At 39.5% G+C, this 22742-nt stretch overlaps 1 protein-coding gene across 1 annotated transcript in view; it reads right to left on the bottom strand.

Annotated features, from left to right (window-relative positions):
• The window catches only part of SCAI (suppressor of cancer cell invasion), a 99806-nt gene that overhangs the window by 48606 nt on the left and 28458 nt on the right, over window positions 1-22742 (bottom strand). Inside the window, exon 2 of the mRNA XM_068966253.1 lies at window positions 5102-5233. Coding sequence (XP_068822354.1) covers window positions 5102-5233 — 132 coding nt within the window. The remainder of the gene's footprint in view (window positions 1-5101; window positions 5234-22742) is intronic.

Raw genomic sequence — 22742 nt, 5'->3', positions numbered from 1 at the left:
TGTGGTTACTGCATCAATTTACATTCCCACCAACAGTGTGCAAGGGCTCCCATTCTCCACATTTTCACTAACGTGTTATTTTTTGTCTTTTTGATAAGCCATTCTTTTTGTAAGCCATTCTAACAGGTGTGAGGTGGTATCCCGTGTGGTTTTAATTTGCATTTTCCTGATGATTAACAATGTTCAGAGCCTTTTCATGTATCTGTTGGCCATCTGTATATGTTTTTATGGAAAAAGAACAAGTCAGATCCTCTGACCATTTTCTAATCGGACTGTTTTTTTTTTTTGATATTGAGTTGTATGAAAAGATAAATCCCTGAATCCAATATTGTTTTAGGTGCTCAGGTGTTGCAGGAAGGGGGACCCATTCCAGGGACCAAAAGGGGGCTCTTGTCTAACACTGGAAATGAACTGTCTGAGGAGACACACATGTTGAGAAAGCAAGAGACTCTTAGTGGGTAAGGGAACCCAGGAGGACTGCACTGCTCTGCCATGTGGCTTGCAGTCTCGGGTTTTATGGTGACAGGATTAATTTATGGGTTGTCTTTGGCCAATCATTCTGACTCACAGTCTCTCCTGGATTCCTCAGCCAAGATGGATGCCAGCGAGAAGGATTCTGGGAGGTGGTAGGACATGTGGTGTCTCCCTTTTGACCTTTCCTGAACTCTTCCAGTTGGTAGTGGCTTATTAGATCGTGTTCCTTACTGGGACCTCCTGTCATTAAGTAACTCATGTAAATGGTTACTATGGTGCCTAGCCAGGGTGGGCAGTTTCAGTGTGTTCTTCCCCTAACACAAGTACTAAATTGAAAAAGGTATCCTAAGCTGCAGCCATGAAATTAAAAGACGCTTACTCCTTGGAAGAAAAGTTATGACCAACCTAGATAGCATATTCAAAAGCAGAGACATTACTTTGCCGACTAAGGTCCGTCTAGTCAAGGCTATGGTTTTTCCTGTGATCATGTATGGATATGAGAGTTGGATTGTGAAGAAGGCTGAGCACCAAAGAACTGATGCGTTTGAACTGTGGTGTTGGAGAAGACTCTTGAGAGTCCCTTGGACTGCAAGGAGATCCAACCAGTCCATTCTGAAGGAGATCAACCCTGGGATTTCTCTGGAAGGAATGATGCTAAAGCTGAAACTCCAATACTTTGGCCACCTCATGCGAAGAGTTGACTCACTGGAAAAGACTTTGATGCTGGGAGGGATTGGGGGCAGGAGGAGAAGGGGACGACCAAGGATGAGATGGCTGGATGGCATCACTGACTCCATGGACGTGAGTCTGAGTGAACTCCGGGAGATGGTTATGAACAGGGAGGCCTGGCGTGCTGCAATTCATGGGGTCGCAAAAAGTCGGACACGACTGAGCGACTGAACTGAACTGAAGCATTATAATAAATTTCTCTGACAGTGAATAAACAGCCCTAAAGATTAGATCTCAATTTTTCCATGTATTAAGGTTTCCTCCTGTTTCCATAGACACAAGTTCACTCTGCAGTTAGTTTAAAAATAAATAAAACCTGTGTTATACCTGTGTTATGGCACTTCAAAAAAATCAAAATGAGGGAACTCCCTGACAGTCTAGGGGTTAAGACTCAGTGCTATCAGTGCCACAGACAGGGGTTCAAGCTCTGATTAGGGAACTAAGATCCCAAAAGCCATAGGTGCAGTCAAAACAAACAAACAAAAAATAAAAATGGTAACAGGTTTGAGCGGGTAAAATATATTTACATAAGCAAAACATTGAAAAAGAAATAACACATTTTTGGTATGTGGCCAAAGGATAAAGATGCAGCTGAAAGTGATTTATAAACTGTAGAGTGCTGTGTGGATATGTGTTCTGTTGTTACTATTACAGCAGCCGCAGGGTGACTGAGTCCAGCAGAGTCTCCAGCGGGAGACCACTTGAACTTTATGATTCATTTATGATTCAGAATCAGATCAGGAAAATAATTCTAAGAAGAGAAATGTCACTGCTAAATTTAATATGCTTCTCAGACATACTAAAAAACAATTTCCGTTCACAAACACATCAAAATTTCTAGTGTCTGTCTTATTTGCATATATAGGTAGAAAAGTTAGTAAACTTTGGATCAAATACACAATATCTGATTTTTTCAAAAGCAGTCTAGCAAAAACCACTGATACAAAATGATAAGTTGAACATGCTGGGTGTATTATGGGAAAATTGAAGACATTTTCTAAAAATGCTGAGAAAACGAATAGAGATGAAACTCAAAAGAGGGTAGAGGTTCTAGAGGATTTAAATTGGAAATTCACTCTGGGCATTACAAGCATGAACAGGTAAGGAGAAACAAGGAACAAACAAAGGAAAAAAATGAAAGAAATATAATCAACTGTAAAAATGTTTTCTCACAAAGAAATGCCTACAATCTCATATCATATACAAAAGCTAACACAGAATGGTTCACATATCAAAGTGTAAGAGCTAAAACCACAAAACTATTAGAAGAAAACATTTCAGTGACCTCAGGTCAGGCAGTGATTTCTTAGCTGTGACACCAAAAGTAGAAGTGATGAAAGAGAATGACAAGTTGGACTTTATTAAAATGAAAGCATTTGGGCTTCAGAGGACAGCATTAAGAAATTGATGAGATAACCACAGAATGGGAAAACATATATCTGCAAATCATTACACATCACAAGAGACTTGTATGCACAATATATAGAAAATGACTACAATTTAAAAATAAAAAGATAAAATCTATTTGAAAAATGATCATAGGATTAGACTAAACATTTTCTCCAAATAAGACATAAAAATGCCCTATAAGCACATGACAAGATGCTCACATCGTTAGTCATTAGGGACATGTAAAACAAAGCCATAAGGAGATACCACTTCATACACACTAGGATGGCTATCATCATAAAGACAGACAAAAACAAGTGTTGGAGGATGTGGAGAAATTGGAACTCCATACATTGCTGGTGGTACAGCCTCCTTGAACAACAGTCTAGAAGTTTCTCTAAAGGTTAGTGTACCATATGAACCAGCATTTTCACTCTGAGGTATATGTATTCAAGAGAACTGAAAACACATGTCCATGCAAAACCTTATACTCAAATGTTCATGTGTTATTACTCATAACAGCCAAAAAGTACAAATAAATGTTCAACAACTCATGACTGGATAAACAAATCTGTACCAGGGTATATTAGTGTCTAATAAAAGGAACACAGTACTGATACATGTTACTACATAAACGAAGGTGTCAGAGTTATTATAACAATGATGATGTTTTAAGAATTGAGAATAAGGAGTTTGAGGGGCACATGTCAGAAGTTATGGTAGGGATTTTCATGCAAACTTTTAAATGCTTTCTTATTCCTTAAATCTACCAATGCTTTAAGTTTTCTTACTGCCTTAAGAAGCAAGAACATGGAGATATGCAGGAAATTTGCTTAACAGATAGGGTAAATCTGACGCTAGCATTGAGTAGAATGTGGCCATGGGCTTGAAGGGTTGGGTTTTTTTTTTCTTTCTATTTTGCATTTTTATAATTCCTTCACAGATTATTTGAGGGCAGGGACTGTCAGTTTTATTTTCAAATTATCTATACCTAATATAGAATATGGTACATACTGGAGGCTAAGTAAATGTTGAAAAAACAAGATATACCTGGATAATGAAGTGGAACAAAGAAAAAAACTTTAAGTATGCAATTTAAAGTTCTACAACATTCTAGGAAAAAAAAAAAAGACTTAAAACCTGGGCCTACAGGGGTTGTTTTTTGAATTATAATAGTGAAAGTAAATAATTCTTTAAAAAGACATAATTAATCTATAAAGCAAAAGAAAAAGCTGATCCCAAGGATCTCTTCTGTAGCAAAAGGCAGCAGCAGAGTGTAGGAATTAAAAGCACTGTCTTTGGAACCCTTCATTTAACAAACGTTTGTGAAACACTTGTAATGGGCAAAACCCTGGCTTAGGCAGTAGAGAAACAGTGACACACAGGGTACTGGTCCTCGGGACATTTCATTGTAACGTAAAAAAAAAACATAAGCAATAAATAAGATAACTTGAAGTAGTGATGACTTTCATGGAGAAGATTAAATGAATACAGAGATGAGAGGGCAATTGAAAGCAGAGCTTTAGACAGAGCGGTCATGGAGGACTGATCTGATGACCCTGTATTATCTTTCTGACTGTAAATGTTTTTTAAAGATAAATTCTTTAAAATAAACTCCTCCAGTACAATTCCAAATAGCAGAAAACAAGTATAAACTATGTGAAAAGACTGCATTTTTATTCAGAAATAAACTGCAAATTAAAAATACCTCACTAAATACAACACTGTAAATCAACTATACTTCAACAAAAAATAACTAAACAAAAATAACTCACTATCTTTACAATTATTCACTCCCATAAAAAGTTTCCCAAAAAACCCCACAACTATTTATCCTTAGTATTTTACCTATAGAATGAAGCATTAAGTCTGAAGTAAATCAGTATCTTAAGAATCTCATGAACTGAAAATATGGCTAAACAATTTAAATAACACAAAATGGTACAAAATTATTTACCTGCCACCCACAAGAATACACAACTAAAGTCACATTTTGACAAAAATGCATATAGCTTCTGCTACTAGTCAGGGTATGCACAACTAAAGGAAAGACACTATCTTGAAAAAACTCCATCATTACTTTAGTCATCATTACTTTAGATACTTTATCCTAAGAAAAAGAAAGGATAAAACAAGTAAGTAAATAACCAAGTACACAAAAAAGATGTAACAAAAGAGAGGCCCCCGGTTCACTTGCACATGCATCCCAGGCTCCTTAGATATTACAAAGTGTAAAATCAGATGTAGAACAGGTATGATGTGCAGTAATGTACACAAAACCATCTTAAAAACAGCTCACTCAATTTGAGTAAAACAATATAAGATATACTCTTCTCCTATTGTTTTTTCATTTGAGAATGAAACAACAACCACTAAAAATATGAGCATTTCTGGAACATATATTTATATAACATTTTATCCATAACTTTCAGAAACTTACCACACATCAGCCATGGGGGAAAAAGGATACAGAACTAGATAAAGCTTAAGGCATCAAGAGTCCACTGACCTTAACCCATTGAACAGTTGCTTAGATTTATCCAGAAGATAACAAAAATCTGTCACTGTTTTCCTCTCTCCCTGTGGGATGTCATCTTCAGCACCTCCAGAGGACATGATTTCTTTAAGAGCAAATTCAGTTCTGCAAGAAAACATGTGTCCATTTATCAAGCAGGCAAAAATAAAAGAGAAATAGACCTTACATATATTATCTGATAGCATTTTTTTTTAAAGATAGAGACATCTGATTACAATCAAATCATCCAAAAATTATAGGATGGTGCAGAACAATCTCATCTTGTGTACGGTAATCAAAATTGGTACATCCATATTAAAAAGCAGTTTTTATAATATTGTTCCATCCAATAAACATTATTTGAATGCCTAACATGTTTCAGGCACTCCTCTACATAGTTAAGAATAAAAAAAAATCCTTTAACCTATATATCTATTTGATCCATTCTGTAATCCATTCTGGAAAAAAATCCTATTAATACAAATGGAAAACCCTTTGTCTCTAATGGGTTTATTTCAGTATCATAATATTTAAAAGCTATTAAGAAACTAAAAAAAAAAAAAAAGAGGAAATGGCTAAGTACGTCACAGAACATGAATGACTACACTCTATACCCTATCACTAACTTACAATTATACTTAAGATGATAAGGCAATAATATATATATAGTTCATTATAAAAGAGATATAAAACCAGACACACACACATACTCATACACTTACACATGCATATATTTTAAAGCTATTCACTATTGAATCCAAGCTATCTTCCTGTGTAATCAATCATGTAGCCAATTTAAAAACAGCAAGTTGCTAGATCATATATATAGCATGAACCTATTTTAAAGAAAACAAAAATCATTTGTGTTCACACACAGAAATCCCTGGGACAACAAAGGGAAATTCAGTCCCAGTACAGAGTGAAAAAATAGGCAGGGAAGACAAGGACCAGACACCAGAGTTGGGAGTTAGGGTGTGGTACAGTTATTTTGGCAAATATTTTTCCCTCCAACAGGCTCAGACAACTGTGGCTGCAAGGCAGGAAAATTGACAGCAAGCCTAGATCTGTCGAGAGGCTGCAGGGTACCATGTGGGTGGCAGTGGAGTCAGCTGGTGGGAAAGTAGTTTAGAACCTTGTGGGCGTCACTGGGTGGTCCCTACATGTTCACAAGTTTCCTCTTCCCACCACCTCTTTCTACACTCCATGCACTAGGTGGTCTTAATAAAGGGAAACAGACCCGGAAAAGTGCAGCGTCTGGGAAGGGATTCCATACTATAGTGACCCTGGGTAAGTCATCTCCCCCAAGCGACTCCCCTACCCTGGCTTCATTCTTTAAACCCGGAAAATGATGCACAAATTAGGCGCAAACTGGGCTTTCTCCACCCCTTACAGAGTTCATGAGCCAAGGTGTCTATTATCCCCAGGACACAGGAGTTCACAAGAGAAAATCAGAAAATAAAAGTTCAAAATAAATTCAACAGGAAAGGATATTAGATACAAAGCAAGAAGAAACTATCACAATGAAGCAAATAAAAATACCGTGTATGAAAAATATAACCAAGGAAATACACTGAATAGATTGAAGAGCAGAAAGGATACAGCTGAACAAATTAATAAGCTAAAACACCACGTTTAAATTAATAAGCTAAGACACTACCACGTCTTCTACTCTGCTAGAAGACATCAGAAAGAGATGACATACACAAAAGAAAATTGAAGAGATAAGGAATAGAGAAATGAAGGAATCGACATCCATATCACAGAATATATAGAAGAGAAAAAAGTATATGAAGGTGATGAAATACTAGCAGAAATAAACTTCTATAAACTTTCCAGAATTAGAGAAAAATAAGACCTCAAACTAAAAGGACTTGAAGAATGTTAAAGAAAAAAAGAAAGAGAGAAAAAACCCCACAGCCAGAAACATTAAAGTGAAACTTAAGAATCTAGAGAGGCCCTCTCTCATTCCCAGACGGTCCAGTCCTACACCCTGAGGTAGGGCAGAGGACAGCAGATGACCACACAGAGGGTGGCCTGCTGGGTATCAGAGCACTGACTGTGAGGAGACCATCCACATCCATGCTAAGGGCCGGCCTGCATGGGATGATGGAGCCTGGGAGCACCGAGGAGTGTTACTGCGAGGGGGGGACTGGCTGGGGGAATGAGAGCCTGAGCAGGGTGAGGAGGGCATCTCCACATGGAAGAGTTCAAAAGTGGAAAGAGATTTGTCGTACACAGGGGATTCATCAAATAAGAGAATCTAGGGACTTCCCTGCCGGTCCAGAGGTTAAGTATCTGCCTTGCAATGCAGAGGATAATGATTCAGTCCTTGATGTGAGAACTAAGGTCCCACAGGCTGTGAAGCAGCTAAGCCCGCATGCTGCAACCAGAGAGCCCGGGGAGGCTGTAACAAAAGATCCCACGTGATGCAGCAAAGGTCCCTCCTGCCGCCACTGAGATCCGACACAGCCAAATAAACAAAATTTACAAAGAAAAAAGAAAAGAAAATCTATCAGGGAAAAGGGGACCCAGAGTTCTCTCTATAAGACAAAGGAAACACAAACAGGGAAAGGAAAAAGGTTACAATAAACACTGGGGGTTGAAGCTGGAGGTACCAGTGAACTAATGGATTTTTGAAAGGAGAGACATATCTCTGGTCTTTGCTTAAGCACATCCTGTGTGTGGTTTGCGTGCTTTCAGAGAGAGAGGAAGGCCCTTCCAATGCATGACAGACTGGCTATACAGACAGACTAGAGAATAATGAAAATGAACGCACTACAACCACCTGCAATAATATGGATGGATCCAGCATAACGCTGAGTGAAAAGAAGCAGACCCAAAAGAACATCTATCATGTGACTCCAGTACACAAGGCACAAAACAAGTAAAGCTAGAGTTAAGGTACTGACACGCTGATCAGGAGTGGTTACTTTCAGCCAGGAGGGAGGAAATAAGAGGGATGCTAAAGATATTTTATTTCTTGACCTGGAGTTAACACTGTGAAAATTCACTGAGCCATACATTTATTATGCACAAGAAAAGGAAGAAGGAGCAGAAACACCTGACTCAGGTGGTTTCAAAAGTGAGTTTTATCAAATGCTTAAAAAATGTAAAGCTGAACACACTTCCCTTCCAGCATTCATTTTAATAAAGCTAACACAATCTTGACACCAAGGGTTAATAGAAGAGCAATACAAAAGAGCAAAATTATAAGACAAAGTCCATATGATATAAACCAGTTGTCATTGTCTCCACTGTTTGTGATATTAATAGACCATGGATAATTGAAATTTTAATATAAAGTATTAAACACAATTTCACTGGTTTACTACAAAGTAGATGACAAATTCAGACTTATGATGAAATATATACATATCTATATCAATTATGGGAGGGAAAATCCATATGGTAATCTGTAAATAAGGCTAGTTCTATAAACGTTTATGGAAGCATATGTATAAATATACCACATGGGTAACAATAAATGCAGAGACAAAGAAAAGGACATATTTTGTTATGGGCTGAATTGTGCCACCAACCAAAGATATGCTGCAGTCCTTACCCCTTGTACCTGCCAACGTGAACTTATTTGAAAACCATATGTTTGGAGATACAATTAAGATGTAAGTTAACATGAGGCCCTATTGGAACAGAGCGAGCCTTTCATCCAATATGGCTGGTGCTTTTATAAGCTGAGGAAAAGAGATGCAGAGACACTCACAGACAGGAGAATGGCATGCAGAGTCACAGACAGAGGGAAGAGAGCCAAATGAAGAAAGAGACAGAGACTGGATTACACAGCTATTAATACAAGCTGAAGAACTGATGCTTTTGCACTGTGGTGTTGGAGAAGACTCTTGAGAGTCCCTTGGACTGCAAGGAGATCAAACCAGTCAATCCTAAAAGAACTTAGTCCTGAATATCCATTGGAAGGACTGATGCTGAAGCTGAAGCTCCAATACTTTGGCCACCTGATGCGAAGAACAGACTCATCTGAAAAGACCCTGATGCTGGGAAAGATTGAAGGCGGGAGAAGAAGGGGACGACAGAGGATGAGATGGTTGGATGGCATTACCGACTTGATGTACGTTAAGTTTGAGCAGGTTCCGCAAACTGGTTATGGACAGGGAGGCCTGGCGTGCTGCAGTCCGTGGGGTCGCAAAGAGTTGGACACGACTGAGTGACTGAACTGACTGAATACAAGCCAAGGATTCACCAGAAGTGAGGCAGGAGGCATGGTACAGATTCTCCCTCTGAGCTTCTACAAAGGAACCTATTTTGCCAATCCCCTGATTTTGGACTGATGGCCTCCTGCATGTAAGAACTCAAGCACCTCTTGTTTCAAGCCACAAGGTTGGGAGGTGGTTTGTTACAGCAGCGCTGGGACACCAGTCCCTACACAGCACAATCCTAACATGACAACATGGGCACAGGAGCAAACAGCACAGATGCTCAAAGACCTAAGCACAGAGCATCTGGCAACTTATGGACCTGCTTTGTTTAAAATTTCTTTTTATAGGAAGTCTTGACAAAGCTGCAAGAGAAACTGCTACTCTGGATTTCCCTCTAAGTAAACAGTGGGCAATACGAAAGCATGAAGGAAATGCGGAGAGAAAATGACAGGAATATATTATAACAGGGAGCAGCAGCAGTGGAAGGGCCCCAGGCTCAGACTAAAGAGGCATTCCTGTTCCAAACATTTCCTAGTTTTGTGACTGGAAACACACAAGTAACTTCAGCTAACACTTAGAGTTTCAGGTTTTTAATCCACAAAAAGAACCAATTTACACTTGTTCTACCTACTTCAGCTAGCTGTTGTGAAAGACAGGTGTGAAAGAAGTCTGAAAACACTATATAATGTATAACATCACCATTATTATTATTCTGCAGCTTAGTGATGTTTCAAAAAGATAGGAAATGACCCTGTGATTAGACTTAAAAGGGACATAGGCCCAGAGGAGAATGGAAGTACACAGGAAGTGAAATCAAAATATAATAAAAAGATTCATTCTGACAAAGCAGAGAAGATACTTATAGAAATCACATGGTAGGAAAGAGATCATTTTCTTATGCATTCAGATTTTTTAAGAAGGTAAAAGACAGGAAATGGCTACATAATTAAGCATCAGTATTTTTCTGATGTCTCAGAAAACAAACACAAGTACATTTTCTCGGCTATAAAAATGGAATATTAATAATTGCTTCCTCATAAAGCTGTTGGACAATAAAATGAACTAATGGATATAAGACTGCCCTGTGAATTATAATGTACTGTAAAATTGTTACAAATGCACTCAAAACAGAGTATAAATTGAAAAGTACCAAGTACAAATAAATGTTGAATGTGTTTATGTGGGGGTGATGATAATGGTTTTGCTATATTCAATGAAAAAGGAACAAGAAGCTTGGTGTAGACGGCATTTCTATATATAATAGGAACCAGGGTGCAAAGCACTTTCATCTATCAAAGAGAGCAGAAAAATATCCTAAATTATATACAAATTACTTTCTGATAACTATTTTTTCTGACTTATTCCAACATGTGATAGCAGTTATATTCTAAGCTATAATAACAAGTGTAAGAGAAATGCGCAGGTACCAAGCTTCTCATGGTTCAGTACAGATAGAAATTGGATGAACTGAGGGCAAAGAGAGGTTAAGAAAAAAAGCCAAAGGAGTGAGGCCATGGAACAGTGGTGATGCACTTACACAGAACCAGAAGGCCATTTGTAAGATATTGTCCAGGAGGCTACAAAGATACCATTTTGCCTACCAAATGCAGAGAAACAGAAGTGTTTACCTAATACGTACGCATACAAAAATTCCAGTACTTATTTAACTGGGACATAGCACACAGCCTAACAAAAAGGAAAGGAAGTCAGTAGCTCAGGCAGCCATCTAAAAAAAAAAACAACCATCAACAAGATACATGTAACAAATTATTTGTGAAGCTAATGGGGCAAGAAACACAAAACTATACAAAATGAAAGAAACAAATATTTATACCCTGGAGAATGATGTGAGGAAACACAACTTGAAGCAGCCTGAGGCTAAAATAATCATAAAAACTGTCTTGGGTGGAAAACCCACAGAGGCAGCAGTCAGATACAACGCAGCTTGATGTAAATGGTCACTTATCCACAACACAAAAACTCAAGAGGGAGCAAGACGTTCAGGCAAGAGTCTCAATCACTGGTTAATGTACTCCTCCTAACCAGGGCACTACTCCTATTCAATAGGTAAAGAAGTGCAGGCCACACAGACTTTTCCTTCTTAATCACAAAGCTGGCAGGAGTCAAAGGTCATGGAGGTAGGAAGCTAAAAATGGGTACTATAGAAATCATTTGAGGCCACCCAAAACCCAACATCTCAGCATATTCTGAGAGAAGACTGTTAGACAAGTAAATGTTAGTCATGGCTACCTGATCTGTATTGTAATATGAAGACTTTTTAAAAAACATCAAAAGATACTGGTGATTTATACTGTAACAATATTGCTTTCCTAAATTGCATTTTTTACCCACAATAAGCTGGAAGCAGAGGAAAGAAAATAATAAACTTTTCAACAAAAGAGGAAGTTATTGTTCCTTTCAGCAATAACTGGAGATATATATATATATATAATAAATATGTTACAACTTTAATGAGTTATGACTTTGGTTATCCGATCATCACATCAAAGAATGAGTGAAATTCCTAGACTTTTGAAAAGGTAAAAAGTAGAAGCAGTGACATTTTATTTTCTTGGGCTCCAAAATCACTGTGGACAGTGACTGCAGCCATAATATTAAAAGACGCTAGCTCCTTGGAAGGAAAGCTTTGACAAGCTTAGACAGTGTATTAAAAGCGGAGACATCACGACAGAAGTCGCTCAGGCAGCCATCTAGAAAGAACAACTAGCAACAAGTGGCTAAGGAGAACTATGAAGAAAACACAACGGAGAGTGTGATGGGGGGCTAATTGCAGGCAGGTTCTTTACCAGGGAAGCCCCAGCTCCTCATAAATAAATGTAAATAGGATTCATGGCTGCTGCTTTTCAAGCACTACATAAAAGCAGCAGAGCAGAGACTGGAATCCAGATACTCGTTTCCCAAGGCCAGCATCTGGTGGGCGCCAAACCCGCCCACTGCAGGTGCAGGGATGCATTTTTCTGATTGACCAATCTACCCAGAAAGACAACTGTAAGAGAAATGCCCAGGTACCAAATTTCTCAGGCCCTTCTTCCAGACTAATGACAAACCGAGACAGCGTATTAAAGAGAGATTGATTTTTTCTTTCTTTTTGGCCATGCCACATGGCTTGTGGCATCTTAGTTTCCTAAGCAGGCATCATACCCGGGTCCCAGCAGTGAAAGCTCCCAAGTCCTAACCACTGGACCACCAGGCAATTCCCAAGACTGCCCTTTTCTAATCTGCACATAGGTTCCAAGGAAACCCCTTGGAGCTCCCTCCTCCTATAGGACTTTCATTTAGAACAATTTATTGGATCTACAATCATCAAAGTGGGGTTAATATGCCTGTCAACTGAGAAATGGAAATAGACTAATTATGTTAAACTAGATTCTATAATGATATTCATTAACAAAGAGCTATAATGTGAGATAATCACAACTTTCATTGTTCTTCTTCATTTTGATAAAAATTTTAATCTAGTAAGTTAACATGAGGCTGGATGATATATACTGGATCTGGACTCTGAAGACCCAAGTCTCAATTGTGCCATTTTCCCCAAGTCATTCAGCTGGCAGTTTAACCTAACTTCAGATTACTCACTTGTAAGGTAAGGATAACAAATATTGCCCTATCTCACCACTGTGAGAAATTCTATTCAAATGGAAATACTTTTTCTTATTAAGACATCAAGTAAAAAAAAAAAAAAGCAAATACAATTATATTAAAATAAAAATAGACACTGGTATTAAAGAAAAAAATCTTGTATATATGAATAGACAGTAAACACTAAAGGTTTTTTTAAATCAAATAACATCAGGCTTCTATATTTAAAAAAATCAAATTCTTTGCTGCTGAGGCACTCCCTCTGTTCTCACTGCTTCCAACCCACCTGGAGGGTCCATGTGCCATGATGATGATAGTGATGTCACAAAAACAGAGCAACATTGCTGACTGAGGGTTTCCATGAGAGGATCAAGCGTCAGACTGATCTGAGTCCTCTCATTTGGGCTGATCAAATCTTATTCTTCTACAGCCCTCTACTTTTGCCAAATTTCAGGTCTGGATGCAGCAATTTTTTTTTTTTTAGCCAATTTAGAAGTCATTAGACTGACTTATGTGTCTCCATCTTCTCAAAATGTTCCTGATCAACAGTGTCAGAAACTTTTTTTCTTTGAACTCTAAATTACTCTCATACTATAGCTCAGCTGCCAGATACCAGTTATTCATCTACACTTACTAAATTGTAAGGGACTTGAAAGCAGTCACTGTCTGAAATCTCTTTCCTCAAAGCACCTTGTGCAAGGGCTTTGAATATTGTTCCCACACAACTCCAGAAAATGAACTGATCAAAGGTAGGTGTGTGCCATATATCAGGCCCTGTTCTGGGTGCTGGAGGGGGGTGGCGGTGGCGGTGGCGTGTGTGTGTGTGTGTGTGTGTGTGTGTGTGTGTGTGTGTGTGTGTGTGTGTGTGTGTGTGTGTGTGTGTGTGTGTGTGTGGTGGTGGTGGTGTGTGTGTGTGTGTGTGTGTGTGTGAATTTAAGATACCCAAGATGACCCGAAGAAAGAAAGAAAAAGGTGACTGTTGCAGAGACTTAAGAATCTGCAAGAGCTGGAGCTGCTCATCCCGTGAGCATCTAGGAATGCCAAACAGGTGGCACCCAGAGAATGAAGGTAAATGTTCACTCTTCTGAGAAAAAGTTTATAATCAGATTGGTGTAGTGGTACAAGTATATTGTGAAGACAAGGAGATCCCTCAAATTCCCTAATGCTTCACCAGACTTCTGATGTAAAGATATGCAGATTAACAGGAGACTGACTTCTAATACATCAGCATGTGTTCTACAAAGATATATTTGGGTCCAGCACGGAGGCGACATAGCAGAGCAGTTAAGGACACTGGTGCTGAACTGCCTGTGCTTAGATCCTGGCTCTGTCACTAAGTATGCAAATAGAGCTGCATGACATTAGTCGAGTTACTCAACCTCTTTATGCCCCAACTTCTCCATATGTATAATGTGGATGAAAAAGGATCCGCCTCTTCAGGATTTCATGAGGATTAAATGAGAATGCATGTAAATAAAGTGTTCCAAAGAGAGCCAAGGGAAAGTCGCTCAGTCGTATCTGACTCTTTGCGACCCCATGGACTGTAGCCTACCAGGCTTCTCAGTCTATGGGACTTTCCAGACAAGAGTACTGGAGTAGGTTGCCATTTCCTTCTCCAGGGGATCTTCCCGACCCAGGGATTGAACCCAGGTCTCCCACACTGTAGGCAGACACTTTACCCACTGAGCCACCAGGGAAGCCCAAGAAGACAGGCTAGCCAGGCACACATTAAATGCCTTTATTGTAGGATGACCATTTAATTTACCATCTAAACTGGGACAATCTGGTGAATGAAAAGGGACGACATCAAGACTGCAAAAACTTCGACTGCATCAGGCAAACCAGGACATATGGTCATGCCATGAGTTAAGTGTTAAACCAGAGACTGTGGCTGGAGGAAGCAGAGCTCCTTGCTTTGCCTCTTTACATGGAGGTCGCCCACAGACGCAGACATCAAAGGTACCTGAATTAGAGTCACCTACAGTCAACAGGCACATTATTGTTTAGCTGCTACGTCATGTCCAGCTCTTTTGCGACCCCACAGGCTGTAGACCTCCACACTCTTCTGTCCATGGGGTGTCCCAGGCAAGAACACTGGAGTGGGTTGCCACTTCCTTCTCCTGAGGATCTTCCCACTCAGGGATCAAACCTGCATTTCCTGCACTGGCAAGTGATTCTTTCTACTGAGCTACCTCCCTGCTTCACCTCTTTGCATGGAGGCCGCCCACAGATTCAGATACCAAAGGTTAACAACTGAATTAGAGTCACCGATAGTCAACATGCACATATGCTGAAGCTAAATGAGCATACTTAGTTTTTCACTGTAAATGGTTTCAATGGTAATATACCAATCAATATCGGCACAACCCTCAAGATGAATAACAAGCATCCAACAAATACCGAGGACATGATAATGGCAACAAGCAGAAAGGTTACCTTGCTTGTTAGGTAAGGTAAGCTGTAAGGTAAGACTTGCTCCTAGCCCTCAAGAAGCTAACCACCAGTTAAATGATCCCTGCAGGTAGCTTCCTCCACTCGTCCCCAGAGGCCACCGCTATAGCAAACACACCAAGGCGGGAAGCAATCTCAGAGAAATACTGAAAAAGATGAAAAGACGACTTGAAAAATAAACACAGCAAAAGAGAGAAATAAAGTATTTCATTATTTTACATGGCATTGCCAAATAGTTTAAGACATTCTTCAAAGGACAAACAAAATCCACAAAAAACTGTTTGTGGCAGATAGCTTATGTTTTGGCCTACGCAGCACCCACTTCTTTCTTTGCACAATTACCGCTCTTCCATTACATGAGATCTCATTAGAAACAAAACCCAATTTGGAAGAAAACATAATTCAAGAGAGAGAGAGAAGGAGAAGGAGAGAAAATGAATCAGGGAAATTAAGCCTGCTAATGTCTAATGTCTCAAAAAAAAAAAAAAAAGAGTTCTCATGTTTTAGAGACAGGTACTGAAACATTTATAGATAAAATGATGTGATGTCTGGGATGTGCTTCAAAATATTCAGGGTCAGGGGAGTGGGTGTGGATATAGATGAAGTAAGATTGGCTATGAATTCATCATTATTGAAGCTAAGTGATAAGTATACTGGAGTTAATTATTCTATTCCATTTAAAATTTTCTCTAGATTTAAAATTTTTCAAAAAAAACCATTTAGTTCATACACAGTATGGCCTTAGTTTTATAAAAGCACATCTCTTCTTCTGTATATATGCATGGAAAGCTATCTGGGCTAATGTTCACCTCGTGTCAATGATTCCTGCATGTGAGATCTGGAACAGCTTTGTCACTTTCAACCTTGAATTTTCTACACTGTTTGAACTCAAAGTAGTAATTATGCATTACTTCCCCCAAAATAATGGAGTGATATTGCTTAAATCGAAAGCCTAAAGTCAAATGTGACAACAAATATGTTAACACTGGTTAAATTTGGTGTATGGATCATTATTTTCTATTTGTATTTTCTGTATTACTTTTAATGTAAACATTAATCAAGTACTTGTGAAGATTCTCTAACATAGGCTTCTCAACCTTGGCACTACTAACATCTGGGGCCAAATGATTCTTTGTTGTGGGTGGCTTTCTTGTGCACTCTCGAGTGTTTAGCTGCATTCCTGGCCTGTACCCACTAGATACAGTAGCACCACTACACCCTTCCTGTCGTGACAACTGCAAACACCTGTGAAGTGAAGTGAAGTGAAGTCGCTCAGTCGTGTCTGACTCTTTGTGACTCCATGGACGGAGTATCCTGCACCAGGCTCCTCCATCCATGGGATTTTCTAGGCAAGAGTACTGGAGTGGGTTGCCATTTCCTTCTCCAGGGAATCTTCCCGACCCAGGGATCGAACCCAGGTCTCCCGCATTGTAGACAGACACTTAACCGTCTGAGCGGCAAACACCTGTGGGCATTACCAAATGTGTTCTGGAAGGTAAAATCACCCTTGATTTTATCACTAAGAACCATTGCTCTAACATACCATGTAACAGCCGAACCATTCTCCATTCTGCAAAACACAAATTCCCCAATCCTTAGATATAGCCTGCATATCTAAAAATAATTTTCAACATTGTATCATTGCGCTCTTACTCTAAATACTGGTAGTTCAGACTACCTCAAGTAGATAAACCAGTTTTGTTGCTGCACATTTAGTGATTCAATAAACATTATACTACTTTTGACACTTCTTTTATTTAGCTCCAAAGCCTGAAACTAAAAGCCTCAGGCTATATATAGTACTAAAACCTTCAAGAATATGGGGAAAAAAGCATTAAAAGTTACATAATCCAATCTTCTTAAAATTGACTTCCCAACCTTTGGTCAAACTAAACAGTTCCCAAACATGCCCCAAGGGAGACTAACTCACACAAAGATGAAAGCTTAAAGAATAATACAACTATCATCTCGCTTCTTAGACTCAAATGAGATCTGCAGACCAGAAATATCAGCATCACAGCACAGCTCATCAGAAATGCAGAATCCCAGGCTGCCTCTCAGACCTACCAAATCAGAATCTGCATTTTTAAAAGCTCCCCAAGTGATGTATACACACATTAAGTCTGAGAAGCAGTGATCTAGCTTTATAAAAACTTTCTCAAAGCTGAAGCTTAGAAGGCTATATTCTTGTAATACAGAGAACAAGTTTCTTATACTTAGGGAGATGAAAGAAGAACTGTATGATTACAAAACAGTAACAGGGTAAATCCCTCCCAGCAGCAGGGTCTTTTCCAATGAGTTGGTTCTTCCTATCAGAAGGTCAAAGTATTGGGGCTTCAGCATAAGGCAAAAGCAGAAGGGAGCATCGGAGAATGAGATGGTTAGATAATATCACTGACTCAATGGGCATGAATCTGAGCAAATTCTGGGAGACAGTGGAGGAGAGAAGAGCCTGGTGGGCTGCAGTCCATGGGGTCGGATATAACTTAGCAACTGAACAACAGCAACACAGGGTAAAAGAAAAATGAATGGAACCCACCTCTATCACTCCCCTCAAAGAAAAAAAAAACTATCTGGATTCTTTACCACTGAGCCACCTGGGAAGCCTAATCTTATGAAACTAATCTCAAAGCCTTATTTTAAAATCAAGCTGAGAAATTCAAATCGTAATCTATAATGGAAAACTTATATTAAGACAGACGAACTTTGTCCTTGAAAAGAAATAGCTCATCTGAATAACATAAAGCTACAGTTCCTAAAGTGAAAGTGAAGTCGCTCAGTCGTGTCCGACTCTTTGCGACCCCATGGACTGTAGCCTACCAGGCTCCTCCCTCCATGGGCTTCTCCAGACAAGAGTACTGGAGTGGGTTGCCATTTCCTTCTCCAGGGGATCTTCCTGACCCAGGGATTGAACCCAGGTCTCCTGCATTCCAGGCAGACGCTTTAACCTCTGATTATCCTAGAATATTTATTTTTTTAAAAATAAAGATTTCTGGGACCTACTTCCAGATATCATGATTAAAAACAGCTGGGATTTCCTTTTTTTTTTTTAATTGTTTGAGCCATTTCTGATGATTAGTTCCATTTAAAAATCACTGTCTTAGGAGGATTTTTTTAAAAAGATACCATTTTCTTTCTCATTACATTTTTAAATAATGGGTATGCATTTGGCCTATTTCAATAACCGCTATATAGTAAGAGAACAAAGAAGGGGACTAATGAGTCCCGGGGAAAAAAGTTTAGAAAGTGAGAAAGTGAGATTCAGTTCAGTTCAGTCACTCAGTCGTGTCCGACTCTTTGCGACCCCATGAATCGCAGCACGCCAGGCCTCCCTGTCTATCACCAACTCCCAGAGTTCACTCAGACTCATGTCCATCGAGTCAGTGATGCCATCCAGCCATCTCATCCTGTCATCCCCTTCTCCTCCTGCCCCCAATCCCTCCCAGCATCAGAGTCTTTTCCAATGAGTCAACTCTTCGCATGAGGTGGCCAAAGTACTGGAGTTTCATTAGGTGATGTCAATTCACCACACCTAGAAAAAAGGTTGGTGAGCTCGTCAGCAACTGTGTAGTGGCCTGGAAGAAAGGAATCATTTCTAAGTGTCCAGACGTGAACTCACTTCTAGAATGACTACAGCTAGCAACCTCCTTTAGCAACTCAGTGTGCGTAGTGAAGCTTAGAAGATTTTTCTTAATGAATTAAGGATTTTATGAAATACCTACTAGATTTGTTACACTACTCTGTGCAAGATAAGACTGCATCAAAGCCTCTAGAAAGGTCTGGAACTTAAAAGAAAAAGAAGGAAGAGAAGTAGGAAAAGAGGAGGAGAAAAGGGGAGGAAAAAGGACGAAAAGGAAGAATTTTTCCCCAAAAAAGAATTTCAATAGCAACCGAGTGGGCTACGTCATGAATCTGTCCATTTCTTTTTCTCTCTGTTGTCACTATCCGAATCTAAATCAATATCATTTATACTGCAGTCTCACAACTGGTTCTCCCCACTTCTACTACTGAACTCCTTACTGCCTTGTTGATCAAAGAGCCAGGGTAATCATTTAAAGTTCCCTGAGATAGAGCCAGACCCAGAAATCACTGAGTTCGAAGTCATTCCTGCAACAGATGCACAGGCAGGGTTCAGCAGCGCCTGTCTTAGTCCACCTGGACTCCTACAAGAAAATATCAGACTGGATGGTTTATAAACAGCAGACATCTATTTCTCATGGGGCTGGAGGCTGGAAGTCTGAGACAAGGGTGCCAGCATGGCTGGTTGAGGACTCTCCTGGGTGCACACTTCCTGCAGTATCCTCACACTTGGAAAGGCGCTAAGGAATCTCTCTGCTGCCCCTTTTACAAGGCACTAACCCGTGAGGTCCCACTCTCACAACAGAGGCACCTCCCAAAGGTGCCACCTACTAATACCACCTTTGGGGGTTAGGATTTGAATGCATGTATTTTAGGGGCACACACTCAGATTGTTACAGTATCACTAAGCATACAGCTCTCTTCAGGTGGTATGACTTCGGCAGTAATTCCAGGCCTTTTGACAAAGTCTCTTGTTCCTGCCTGTTTTCTGAACTAGATCCTCCAGTCTTTTCATCAAATGCTATGAAGTACTTGACAATCTTCCAATAAATTCCTTTTCTGCATAAGCTGGCTGGAATCAGAACCTGTAATTCTCAACTAAGAAAACTTTTTGGAACAATGCCGTGCCTTTTTCCTTTATAAAATGACCTGTCACTAAGTTTAGCCTTCCAAAAAAGGGTATAATTAAAAAGCTGACATTCTAAATACCATGCAGGTCACTAATCTCCTGAAAACAGCTTTCAAAATGAACAATTCCCATTTTATTACTTGATTAAACACCTACTCTGAGCTTGCATCTGGTCAGCTAACTATGGCTGAAGAAAAACAGACAATCAAGCTGACTGGTCTCATTTTCAATTTATGACCTCAAACCGGGCACTCCACTAGATTTCCCGAGTCCACTCACCATTTACTTCTCGACAGCATTATGCCACACCTTCTCCTTGCTCCTCAACATCCAACAGCACATCCCCATCCTCACTTTGCAGCTGATGGCAAATGTTCTATATTTCACCGAAAAAAGAGGCAATCAGGAAAGTACGGTTCCACAGACTTTCAACCACATCTGCACCAACCTACTTGCACCTGTAACCATACACATTTCTCAGTCTTCCCTTCTGTTACCTTGACTGAACTGCACTCATCTCTATTTATGTGTTAGCTCTCATATCCCTATTATTGTTTAAGGACATCAGCCCAGCAACTGTTCTCTTTCTGCAGCATCACCAATCACGCCTTCTATACTGCAAAACTGTTATCATTATCTCCCAACTTAAAAATTCTCAGCCAAAGCAATCTAAAGAGAGAAGAACAAATCTGGAGCATCATGCACTTCTAGTTTCCAACTACATTAAAAATCTACAGTAATTAAAACAGTATGGAATTTGGCATAAAAACAGACACATATGTCAAAAGAACAGAGAGCCCAGAAATAAACCCACACACATATGGCACACACACACACACACACACACACACACACACACACACACACACACACACACATTCCTTATGACAAAGCAGCCAAGAGTGAATAATGGGAAAAGAACAGTCTCTTTAACATATCGTGTTGAGAAAATTCAACAGCCATATGTGAAAGAATGAAACTTGACCACTACCTTACACCATACACAAAAATCAACTCAAAATGGATTAGACTTGAACATAAGACCTGAAACCATAAAATTCCTAGAAGATAACATACGCAGTAACTCCTTGACATGGGTCTTGGTGATGATTATTTGAATCTGACATGAAAAACAAAAGCAACAAAAACAAAATTAAACAAGTGGGACTATATCAAGCTGAAAAGCTTCTGCACAGCAAAGGAAACCATTGAAAATGAAAAGGCAAATGGGAGAAAATATTTGCAAACCATATATCTGCTAAGGGGCTAATATCCAAAATTAGAGAACTCATACAACTCAATAGCAAAAAAAAAAAAAAAAAAGTGATTATAAAATGGACAGAAAATCTGAACAGACTTTTTTCCAAGGAAGACCATGGCTAATAAGTATATGAAAAGATGTCCTCATCAGGGGGAGAAGGAAATGGCAACCCACTCCAGTATCCTTGCCTGGAGAATCCCAGGGATGCCGAAGCCTGGTGGGCTGCCGTCTATGGGGTCGCACAGAGTCAGACACGACTGAAGCGACTTGGCAGCAGCAGCAGCAGCCCTCATCAGGGAAGTACAAATCAAAACCACAATGAGATATCACTTATCATCTGTTAAAATGACTATCAAAAAGACAAGAAATAACAAGTACTGATGAAGATATGGAGAAATGGGGAGCCTTGTGTACTGTTCGTGGGAATGTAAATAAGTGCAGCTACTATGAAAAACAGTACAGATGTTCCCAAAAAACTAAAAAATAGAACTACCATATTATCTAGCAATTCCACATCTGAGTATTCATCCAAAAGAAATAAAAATACCAACTCAAAAAGATATACGCACCCCTGTGTTCACTGCAGCATTTTCTACGATGGTCTAGACATGAAAGCAACCTAAGCACCTGCCGATGGATGGGTGGATAAAGAACTGTGGTGTGTGTATACACACAACTGATCATTATTCAACTATAAAAAAAAAGAAAGGATTTTGCCATTGGTGACAACATGAACGGACATCGAAAGCATCATGCTAAGTGAAATATGTCAACCAAAGAGACAGCCCAATGCAGAACAATTCCAAAAGGCCACTCTAGCTCCAGAGCTCCCTGTGGAGGCAGCCTAGATGTGGTTTAGGACTACATCACAGTTCAACTTCTCTACTTGCCAAATCCTAACTCTTTCCTATTTCTTCCACAGCTGCTGAACATCTGGACACTCCTTAACATCCCATAGATTACACTCTGTCTCAAATTCTGCTTCCAGGAGACCCCAACCTGTGACAGTTACAAGAAAAAACAGATGCTTGCTGCTGAAACTAAAAAAAAAAGAACAAGTCAAAAAACCACATCCCTATGAAGTAGAAATGAACATCCTTGTAATAGGCCTATAAAATGCATTCTCTCCTCCTACAGAAAAGGCTGCATAATAAGACTCCTCTATTTTCAACAGAGCATAAGGTCAACCGTAAAAACTACTATTCTGGGTATCCAGTTAAATGGCAACCCACTCCAGTATCCTTGCCTGGAAAATCTCATGGACAGAGGAACCTGGTGGATTGCAGTCCATGGGGTTGCAAAGAGTTGGGCATGACTGAGCGACTAACACACACACACACAATCAAGTTATGGCCAATCTGATTTGAGCTAAAGTGATGTGTATAACCTCCAGAACTTGTCCTTAGAGGAAGTAATGTGACCTCTACCTCTGATCTTTCT

Source organism: Capricornis sumatraensis, chromosome 1 (assembly GCF_032405125.1).
Source record: "Capricornis sumatraensis isolate serow.1 chromosome 1, serow.2, whole genome shotgun sequence".
Classification (NCBI taxonomy): Eukaryota; Metazoa; Chordata; class Mammalia; order Artiodactyla; family Bovidae; genus Capricornis; species Capricornis sumatraensis.
This window is presented reverse-complemented; position numbering and strand designations above follow the sequence as displayed.